This window comes from Myzus persicae, unplaced genomic scaffold (genome assembly GCF_001856785.1).
Source record: "Myzus persicae strain clone G006 unplaced genomic scaffold, MPER_G0061.0, whole genome shotgun sequence".
Classification (NCBI taxonomy): Eukaryota; Metazoa; Arthropoda; class Insecta; order Hemiptera; family Aphididae; genus Myzus; species Myzus persicae.
The window spans coordinates 132,032-143,873 of record NW_019103575.1 but is presented as its reverse complement, the minus strand read 5'-3'; the positions used below and the strand labels follow the sequence as shown (position 1 = coordinate 143,873).

Sequence of the window (11,842 nt, the reverse complement as noted above, 5' to 3'; positions counted from 1 at the left end):
TTTCCTGTTCATTAAGTGCAGTACAATACAGTATATTATATCACAACTCATTACTCAATAGGGATAAAAGATTTTTCTTGCACGTGGAATAAATAACAGTGCATATAGCCGTAGGAGATTTTTGTTGTAATATAACTAATTTTTGACTTATATTTCAATTTATTTTTTCCAGAATAACTAAACAGAGAAAACAGATATATTTAAAAAAAATTGCTAATAATTATATATTTTTAAAAAAATATGTCATTGAATCATAGTCAATAATATTTTTAATACTAATCAGGAAAATGTATACAGAATAAAAAAAAATATTAAATAATTATAAAAAAACCTACGTATAAATGTTGTAAAATGTCCACATTTGAAAAATTATAACTGTTTAAAACCTTCAACTATTTAAAATCACTGTATTGGCGTACTTGGTCTACATCTGTCACGCCTACTGCACAATACCTACTATGTACTATACCAGATGTCACCAAATGGCGTTATCCACAATCTAATAAAAATAATAAGATTTTATTTTATATTTCATACAAAACTAACATATTAATTTATTATTACATATTTATTATAATTGTTATTACTAACATATATACAGTGTTTATATAAGTTTTATTTTAAATGTTCTAAATTGTACGTAGGTACAATACGGTACAATACTACCTACCTATAAATTTCAACCGTTTTATGAACTTTTCCTCAGGAACTTTTTTCTCATAGAATTTTTTCTTTACTCCGCCCAACACACTGACACTTGAGTTTTACTGACGATGGTGCTTGCAGTCACATCCCCAACGTCCGGGTGTACGAAGAAATACGAACAGTCGTGGAGGAAGCATGTCGGAGATACGTTTAGGAAAACATGACCGCCGTCGGAATTATTCATTATCTTTTACACATTTTGCTTCATAACTCCACTTTAGTTTACATTATTAACATATTTACAAATGTATATTCTGCACCATATTTATGATATTCTTGGTTAAGTATCGTACAAACCGACACAATTTTTACTGTTTAGACGAGCAAACTTTACATACAGGTGATAATATCATAATATTACGCAGTCGAGACGCGTCAATCTTGATTTTTTATATCACTCGCACCATGACAATGATACACTAATAAAATAATAAACATATGTACTCTTCGATCAACAAATGGTTAGTGGTTTCAAAAGGGAGTTGAATTTTTTCCTATTGCTATTTTCACCTTTTAGACTTTTTTCAAACTAATTTTATTATCAAGATATTTTATCTTATTCACAGTGACCTGACATTTGAACTTGATTAAAGAAAAACTTTTTATGAAAAGTTGATCTTCTCCAATAGCACTTTATCGTGTTAAAAACACATGAACTCAACTCTCTAGAAGTTCAAAACAAATTAAGACTAATTGTATTTATAAAGAAAGGAATATCTAAATGAAACTTTTGAAAATGTTCAAAGTCTTTTAAGATATGCTTTAAGATATGCTAGCAATCCTCCTAAGAATAATTGTTAGAAATGAGTTGAATACAGTACATGTACCAACATCAATTATAAAATAAAAGCTAATAGTATACCTACCCTATACATATCGAGATAGTTTTAAGGATATATTCTTATGTAATTAATAATTTGGCTTCAACATTTTTGACCAAAAGGTCATTTTCCAAGCTTGAGCCTAATCAAGAAGTATTTTAGATTGTCTATCCATTTTGAAAGGCTCAACGGCTAATTCAATTTTTTTCCCAAATATTATAAATACATTTTAATTAATAACTGATACCATATATAGCAACCCTATACAAATTAAACACCAAAAATTTGAGAAATTACAGATTTTCTGAAATTTATTCGATCATTTATTTCGTCAAGATAATGGTGAAAATAAATTTGAAGCTCTTTACAGTGCAGCTATAGTTCATATATTGATATTTGAGTTATTAAAAAAATAATAATAATAATAATACAATTTTATTCAATCATTGTTTAAATCAGATAAAATCTGGCCTAATGTATGATAGGATTTATCATATTTTGTGTTGAGCACATAAAAATACTTTTGTATAAAAAGCCATACAATTGATGATTGTAGTGGATATTCTAAATTAAAAATATGAAACATTTTAAAGCATACATCAATTGCCGATGATATTGAAAATAGTTTAAATTTGATACAATCAAAGAGTACAAAAACTTCTTTAGTGACAATCATTTTATCAAATTGATAATATTATTGCAGAATTAACACACGACGTAGCATGGTAGGTTAGGTTGACGTAAAGATGAATAGGTGATACCATATTACCACTTGTAATTATTCCAAGTGCCAATTTCGACCGCAGTTTGATCTAAGAATTAAAATACCTATACTATTTTAATTCGTAGTTTGATCATCAAAAACTTTGATAGTAGGTACCATGGAATCGGTGTAAGTAGTGGCATTATTGGCCCTGGTTTTTAATTTTTTTTGCTTGTAAAACATGACACTTGTATTCACATTTACACTTATAAATAATTTTACAAAACTAATAATATTTTTGTTGAATCAACAGTTCTAACTTTATCAACTTTAAAATTGTATTCTCAATAAATGAATAAAATAACGTTTTTTTTTCGAAGTACATTATAATTATTAACATTACCCCCATGCTGAATATCAATTGAACTATATTCAGTGGTTGAAGTGGGGGGGATACGGAGGGATGACATCCCTCTACTTTTTTGTATTTACATTTTTTATCCCTCTACTTATTTTGTCTAGAATAACGCATTCCTCCTAAGACTTGTGTTTTAAAATTAAATAATTATTATGATTTTTATATTTATACCTATGTATAAGAAAACTTTTTATTTTTCGTATAGGCTTAAATCTGAATTGTAAGGCATCCCTCCACTTATCTTGAGCCATTTCGACCACTGACTATATTATTATATACTTATAATAACTATTTATCATATTGTTAAGCATCAGGACCTGATATATTAAAGTAATTATTTTTTAAATTATAAATCATTTTGTGCAGTCCACCGTGATCGCGTCCATTGTGCCCTTTTTCGTTATGTAACTTTTCAAGTATACCTATGACCTATCATACATTTCATTATTGAATTACACATTTGTTCATTTGTATATTGTACATAACATTTAACTTCATTATTTTCTTATATATGTGACTATGTAATGGAAAAATTAATTAATTAACTTCACCTACTTTGGTAATGTCATAGCAAAGCAAACGTCTAAGCATATTATAAGCCCGAAATTAAAAGTTAAAAAACGGTTTCACTGTGAAGTGAAAGCGAATATTAAATATTCCGCTCGGGTCGGACGAACGCGGCAACGGCACAATTTTATGATGTATTAATTAATATATTATTATTATTATTATTAATATTTATTAGGTATATTTTGGATTTATTAGCATATATTACTGTACAGCCGACCACAGTTGAAGTAAAAATGTCATCCTAGAACCTACCTACACAAATATTTACGTCAAAATAATACTATTACATTTTATGTGTGGGTAATCACTTTTCTCGAATTTTAGCCGTTGTTTGCCACTACATAAACATAAAAACATTTATGTTTAAACTTGAGTCTTTGAAGTAATCGTAGATTTCCATTTACGGTACCCATATGGTCATATGGAAATCTACGGTTAGGTTAGGATAGGTAGGTATGATGAATGTAGCAGGTAGTACATACCTCTATAGATAGCTATTGCATTCATAATATTAATTTGGTCATCGGAAATTATATTATAATAATATAATAATGTACCAATAACCAACTCGAAAAATATTCCTTCGTAAATCTCAAAATCCCTTTTTGAGCAACAAAGGGTGAGAGGAAGAGGCCAAGAGGGTGAAAAATATTTTACGATATATATTCCTATACCTACAAAATATTAACAAAAAATTTCATGAATTTCGGTCAAGCCGTTTCAGAGGAGTTCAATAACAAACACTGCGACCGAAGAATTTTATGCATATGATAATATCATATATTATATGGGTCTTATGCGTAATGGGGGATAATAGTTTTTAGTTAATTGACCACATTTTATGGTAATAATTGGTGATTCGATTATTCGAATACCTGCAATTTTTTTTCTAATCATTTGTATAGGCGTTTAGCTAATAATAATATATACCTAGGTCCTAGGTAGTTATTTAATATCATTATCGAATATTGAATAGTGACTACTTTTATATACCGATTCCAATGATGACCATAGTTTTAAAATTTTTAAGTTTGATTTCATATTATGATATTTATCGTAGTAACTGCAATCTGTAATGATATGCTCACACATCATTGTAACAATTATTTAAGATATAACAAATAAATAAATAACGGCCAGACTGTCACACGTAGAAATCGGAAATCTCTAGACCCCAATAAATTATTGTCACAGACAAAATTGTCTAATTATATTATACGATCAGGGATTAAGAAATCGACACGTACCTATGTTTGCAACTGTAGAGCGTAGGACGTGTGGCTTTCTTACATGCCGCCGGAGAAAAGGTATGGTAAAAAAGGTCCTTGTCACAGAAGAGAAATCGGATGTACAAAACAACCTTTTGATGAAGCCGCCTATCACTCTCTGGCCGGCACAACCGGATCGTCCCTTCGGCAGTGCATGAGCACCTTCCTCGAGTGAAACAGCCTCTCGCGAGTGCAGGCGCACCGCGAAAACAGATTAACAACCTCTCTATACCGAATTCTACGAGCGACAACTGGACTCCTTTTGACGAGCAATAATCAGTGTGTTTCTTTATTTTTATTCGAGTATTTTAAATAATTAATTTGTGTCACCTAAAACTCCTACTGCATAACCCAGAGACAGCTGCGAGTCAGGTAAGACATAATACATATTAAAATATAAAATATAGTATTGTTGACTGCATTATATTAAATTATATGTGCATGCATTTACATCTACATCATAGAAGTGTATTTGATCAAATTCTCGAATACACGATCTCGAGAACCCTCCGACGATCAGGAGGAAGGTAGTAACGTAAATTTAGATCATCTTGAATATTAGTGTCGGCAGGCGTCGTACTAACTTTTACGGTGATCGTCTATAGCTTATTTTATTCTTTTTATTTTTGCGTTATTACAAATCTGACGAAGCACGTTATATTAATATAAAAATTACAACTAAATTTATTTTCTACATAGCATCATTCACTTTCCATTAAAAAACGTTGCACTTGAATGTATTTTTTTTTATTAATAGAATTGGCATTCCATAATTTATTATATTACGGTGATTTCATTCTAAAAAAAAGAAAAGTAAATACCTACCTACTCATCGGTTCAGATAAATTCTTTATCCCAATTAATCTATCTACACATATAAATGTATTTGATACCAAATAATACGATGATAACTATTCTACATAGTTGCTAGTTTCAACTTTAAATTGCTTAATTACAATTTAGAAAATCGAGAGTAAAAATAGTAGAAAAAAAATAGAACGTACAGTCAACGCATAAATCCATAAACGCGACTAACTAGATTTTTTGTCATTTTAATTTGATCAGTTATTAATTAAAAATTGCGATACATTAGTACATGATTTTAAACTTTTTTTTAGTATTACTAGTAAAAATGTAATTTAATAAGTTTTATTGTTATGAGTTTAAAAGGTTATTTATTTATTTTTACAGAGTATTGTACTGTTAGGAAAGTACCTAATTCTAATTACAATATATATATTCGTGGAAGCAATGCGAAAGCAGTTCCCGCGGCGTCGTCGATTTCAAACTGAAAAAAAAATTACAATACATATATCATCTTTAAGTTTTAAATATGAAATTCAAATAAAAAATGTACCTTTTTTAAATATTTATGTATAATATTGTATATATATAATTTAATAGTCAACTCTATTTTCAGGAAATCAAATTAAAATAATATTTTAATATAGGTCCAATTTAGTTTTATCGGTAGGTACTCATATATTATTATGTCATCCAAATTTAGTGACAGTTAAACAGTCCAATATTTTTCACTACAATTAGTTTGAAACTAGTCACTAATTGCTCCTAGTATGTTTCAAACCTAACAGTTTACATTTATCTTCATTTAAAAAACATCATCATTACAACACATTTCACAGCAATCTCTCAAATCATGATAATCCTCTTTATCTCTCCAAATAACTATTCCAAGAGATCCCTGCAGAAAATAAATTGGCCAAGAGGAATTAAAACTATTTTTTTCGTCTACATTCACCCTCTTTTAGTTGGACTTCCTTCCAATAATAATTACAAAATATAACACAAATACACAATTAATATTCAAAAATCAAAACCAACAAATTTTAATATTTATTAATGTTAATTTAAAACTTAAATCATAATGTATGCCTGTACTTACTTATGTAGGCACAAATAGATTTTCAAAAAAAAAAAATCATAGATACGTTTGCTGTTTGGAAACATGGTATTACTCAAATAAATTATTTTTAAATAATTAGTATTGCTTATGAATATAAATTGAATCAGGCTATTAATCTACATTATCATAAATTCATAGGTGCCTATATTATGAATTAACTGAATGGCGGTTATAGTCCATATAGACCAGAATATAACCACTGTTTATAAAAAATGAAATCTTTGTTTTAAGTAATTCTTTAAAATATATCCATGATATTTTTCAGTTTGAAATTATTTTGTACATTTTTCATTATGTGTATTGTAATTTACCAATACCATATACTATTTTAATAGTGACTTACTCGCATATACTATACACGATACATCGTGGAAGTAGATAAGTATTAAGTATTTTCTACCTTTACAATATTTTTTTATTCATTAGATTTGATGCATAATGAGTCTTCAATATTCATCAAATGCATACTATAATATGATTTTTAAATTAACTACCTATCTAATCCAGTTGTATATTAGTATTCTGTATATCTATAAAAACTTGCTACATGGCCATCTTATAAGTATAATCTCTAAAGAAAGCTATGCTATAATTGAATAAAAGAAAAAAATGCGAATGTAATTAATCTTTACACTAAGACCGGTTATATTTCACTCTTTCATAAAATATAGTTTTATTTACCTTATAATAACTCGTGGGAAGGGTTGAACTTCGTGAATATAACATGCGCGTGTTGTTTGTCACATAACAGAGTATGGTTAGTGGTCACTATCAATAACAATTCAGTTGGTGATACCAAATTGTTAATTTAAGCTTGACAAATGGAAATATATGCAATGGAACGGAGCTGGATAGTATTGGTGCTTGTACTTCAGGTAATCAGCTTGTTTATTTTACTTTTTATATTAACATATAGCACAAAACCAAAATTATAAATTTTCAACTCTAGGAATTTCATAAAATAATATCGACATTAAAAAGCATGTAGGTAGGTATATGTATAATATACCTATACTAATTAATTTTCTCTTATTGATTTTTAATTTTGATTTGTGTTTACAATTTCTAATTAAAAAATTATAATATAAGCAAGGGATATGACGACTCATGTATAGGTAAACAAAACATTTTTAGTTTAACACATACATTTGTGTGTGTTCAATGCAAATAATGAAACAATATTAATTTTAGTAATTAATAATTAATAATATTTTAAGTCCCTAAATATTTAAAATGTCAATATTTATTGTCATGAAATATAGAGACAACAACGTCAACAACTATTGATAAATAATAAATAATATTAAAAAATACAATTTTAAATATTATCCAAGATTTAAGAACAACAGGAACTTACATACCACCCACATGATGCTATTATTAATAAGTAATAGAATTCTTAATATATTATCGGGTTTTGTATTTGAGACAGAAATAAGCCGATGTACGCAAGTCCTTCTCTACACAAGATATTTCAGCAATCACGCTCATCCCCATTTTTTAAAAATTTTATGATTAATTTATTCAAACTCTGATTTTTGGAATTATTAAATACACTCAAAGATAATTTTTTCAAATTCTTAAATTTGTTTGTAATACTTAAGAATACTATTTTAGAGATACAAACTTCTGTTTTTTTCAAACGAGAAGTGGAACCGGGGAGCCTAAGGGGGGGCCTTAACTGTAAATTATTTTGTGGATAATATTTTTGAAAATGTTAATGTACCTAATATAAATTCAAATGAGTAGTTTCTAAATTAGTCTTCAAAAATGGTTTTACAAAAATATAAAATGAACCTAATATTGCAACTATTTATTTATTAAACTTGAGCCATTTTTACAAATTATTAATGATAAAAGATCTCCTTAAATACAGTACATAAATATTAAGAATTTCAAAGTATGGTAAATTTCAAAATTTCAAAAATCAGATTTTAAATAACTGCATTATTGTAGTAAATAGTAATAAATGGGCGAATCACCCTGTATAATATTATAATGTATTATTTTATTTCATCTGCAGACGATAATGTTAACGTCAGTCAATCCGGCCGAAACCACTAATAATTACCATCAAATCAAAGCTAGCAGCAGATCGTCGGACCTTCACAGCGGTCAGCTACAGGTGCAAGCACAGGTGTCCACGGATAGAACATTTACCGGGACAAGGCAACCCAAACCCCAAAAAAGAGCAGATTATCGCCGACCGTCATTGACCATTAACGCTTCAGTCCAACGACGTCAACAACAACAGCAACAACAACAACAACAACAACAACAACAACAACAACAACAACAACAACAACAACAGACGCAGCAGCAGCAACTACAACAACAACAATATCAACAACAATACGGCGCTGCATTGTCACATTCGGACTGGACGCCAATTGGGCAGTCCCAGGAACGATTGCAAAAAGACTATCAGCAGCTACAGGTACGTCAACCGGACGCTATCGTTACGTTCGTGACGCCACCGCCGACGACGACTACGAACTACAACGATGAGTTACGACCAAAAAATCAAGTTCAGCATCTGGACGATGAAATCGATTATTTCCGCAATCTGTACCCATACGTAAACGCAAGTGAACTATCCGAAGGGTATAACAACAAGTTACGTAATGTAACGCTTACCACTAATGCGCACGGAGCCGTTGACGAAAACCGTAAAAACTCGTACTTTGGTCTTAACGGCGGAGTGCTGGAGAAGAACACGACCGATAGTCAAAACAACTACAACAACAGGGTGAACGCGGCCATAGAACAAAACAAACATTATCCTCAATTAGTGTACAACGCGAACGGGGAGTGGTCCGACGGGGAAAACAACGGGGGACCACCTCAGAGTTACGATTTTGATTTCCAGCTCGACCCCCGTCCAAATTCTCACTATGTCGTAAACACCGATGTGCTGCCGCAGTTGACAGACGTAAATAATAACCGAAACGGTCAGATTGCCGATGGTGTAAAATCCGACGACCAGACGACTCAGATCCGATACAGGGAAAATCAGAATTTCCATTTACTCGACGGTGAATCAAAAAGTGACGTATTTCGCGATCACCCAAACAACGCCACCGCCTTCGAGGTATATGACAGTAATATTGTGTACAACACGAACGCGGCAAACGAACAACGTATAAATTACAACGACGCCAATGACGGTGCAGTGAATAATAACTTTAACTATTACCCACTGCAATATGCGAACGGGGTAGTCGAAGGGCGGGGAAATAGTACTCACCGTGATGCACTCGACGGCAAGGACTCGAGAGCCCAAAAACCCGAAGACGGTAGAAAACTTGTAAATTTCGACCGAGACGCGTCCAAGAACAAGCAGAGGGTCAGCAGCGATCAGCACGCAAACATGAATGTAACGGCTGCGGCAGGATTGGAGAAGGACAGCGTAGTAATATTACCTGAACGGCCACGGGGTCACAAGGACGAGCGCCGCGGGGGGGAAATCGAACATCGACGCCGTCAAAAGCCATCGGTCATTGGCGGTGCCGAAGTAAGTCCGACCGTTCCGACGGTTCCGACGACGACCTCTACTCGACCATCACTGCGTCGCAAAGTGCAATCTTCGGCCAAATCTCACCGACCAGCGGCCGAGGAGAACCGTGAAAATGGCGACGGGACAGGTAGTCGGACGTTGTACGATAGTCAAAACAGTTACGAACGAAAACATGTAAGTGTATGTTATAAGTTATAAAGCATAACAATTATAACTTATAACTTATAATGAAAAAAAAGGATTGAATAATTTAGGAAGCTGTCTTTTTTTGAATGTACTAAAAATTGATCTTTTATGCAACACAGTTTTAATCGTTTTAGCACCATTGATCATAGATTAATGTGATTTATGGTGATTGGTGGTAATATCACATTTCTAAAACAAAAACGTCACTTGGTTAAGTTAGGTTATATATGTCATATTGTTTTCAAATTTGACACTGCCTGAGAGTATCACAATGGTGCTAAAATAGTAGTGCATATATTGCATATCAATAGTCAACACATATATTATGATTTTGTAGTTATGGTAATTCTTACTTATCATCAAAACTTGTTCAGTTATAAATAATAATAAAAACTGAAAAGTCAATTTTAAAAAAAGGAGTATGCCCCCTCCACACTTAATAAGACTACTTAATATATTGTGCAAAATAGTTTTAATTAACCTTAATTTTTAGTTTGTTAATATTAATTGTAGCAGGTGACCAACTTTTTAGAATTTATAACTATATAAACGATTAATTTTATTCAAAGCAATTCGGGAGTGTTATTTGAGCTCATTGAAAAACTATAGATACTTAGCTATAACTTGAAAAATACGAGTTGATAACTAATTCTAAAAAAATAACGCTAGTTTGATTGGATTTTCTTTAGAATCATAACGATCGTAGACGTATCACGACACCAAGCGATCAACAACCATCGGTGTTGACCACTTCACAAGCGCCTATTATAGAGCAGGACGTGATCGACGGTGATGACGATTACATCGCGACTGAAGAAGAACTTGAACAGGCCGAACCAGGCGGATACGGTTTCGCGTACACTGTATTGGACGAGAACGTGGGCATGGATTTCGGCCAATGGGAACGCCGGGAACCCGGTCGTACCGGTACCGTGACCGGACTGTACCGGGTACGGTTACCGGACGGTCGGACACAGACCGTCAAATACACCGTTAGCCCTGCCACCGGTTACAAGGCGTCCGTTACTTACGAGGGCGTCCAGCGTCATCCGTCTAAGGCACCGCCGCCACTTCTTGTCGAAGACGTCGAACGGTACGATTCGGCGGGCGCCGAAACGCGGTCACCTGAATAAGATTATGACTATTATTATTTATTTATATTTTGTAACTATGATTTTTATTTATTAAGCAAATTACACTGTTTATTTTTAAGAAAATAATGATTTTTTTATCGATACAATTAATCTCAAAACGAAATCTTTATTTAGGCATGCCACGAAAAAATATCTGCACATGTAGGACTTTAAGGTTTAGGACTTGGGTACAACTATACAAGAATACATGGGACTACCCTTTAAGAGATTGAGCAAACCGTATTTTTTTTTACTTATGCGTCATGCTAGGTAGAAAAATAATTATTCTTTTAGCAGCTCGATTTTAAATTTTAAAATTAGTTTTTATAGGAAATAGACTTTTATTTTTGACTACCGAAAATATCAGTCAAAATTCTAGAACCTAATTGTATAATTTTTTAATGCTAAAAAAAATATTTTAAATCGGTTAAGGATAGTAAAATTTAGTTTCAGAGATTACCATGAACAAACAAACAGTTTTTCTTCTTCATAAAATTAGTAAAAATTATCATGCATAAACCAAATACAGTAATCTTATCCGGGAAGTATATTGTACCGGTTAATCAATACTTGAAAATAAAAATTCATATTGATAAA

General features: G+C 31.6%; 1 protein-coding gene across 1 annotated transcript; it reads left to right on the top strand.

The window, feature by feature from the left end:
- The first annotated feature begins 6,920 nt into the window (after positions 1-6,920).
- Positions 6,921-11,394, top strand: LOC111034797 (putative mediator of RNA polymerase II transcription subunit 26). The gene is made up of 3 exons (XM_022316170.1): positions 6,921-7,284; positions 8,433-10,100; positions 10,802-11,394. The coding sequence occupies exons 1-3, from the start codon at positions 7,231-7,233 to the stop codon at positions 11,243-11,245; spliced, it is 2,166 nt and encodes a 721-aa protein (XP_022171862.1). The 5' UTR covers positions 6,921-7,230; the 3' UTR covers positions 11,246-11,394.
- The last annotated feature ends 448 nt before the right edge of the window (positions 11,395-11,842 follow it).

What these genes read in the sequence shown, in the direction of transcription:
- LOC111034797 (XM_022316170.1), top strand. Translation starts at nt 7,231, where the DNA reads ATGGAAATATATGCAATGGAACGGAGCTGGATAGTATTGGTGCTTGTA. An exon ending in TATTGGTGCTTGTACTTCAG is followed by an intron (nt 7,285 to 8,432) that starts GTAATCAGCTTG and finishes TTTCATCTGCAG; the next exon opens with ACGATAATGTTAACGTCAGT. An exon ending in ACAGTTACGAACGAAAACAT is followed by an intron (nt 10,101 to 10,801) that starts GTAAGTGTATGT and finishes GATTTTCTTTAG; the next exon opens with AATCATAACGATCGTAGACG.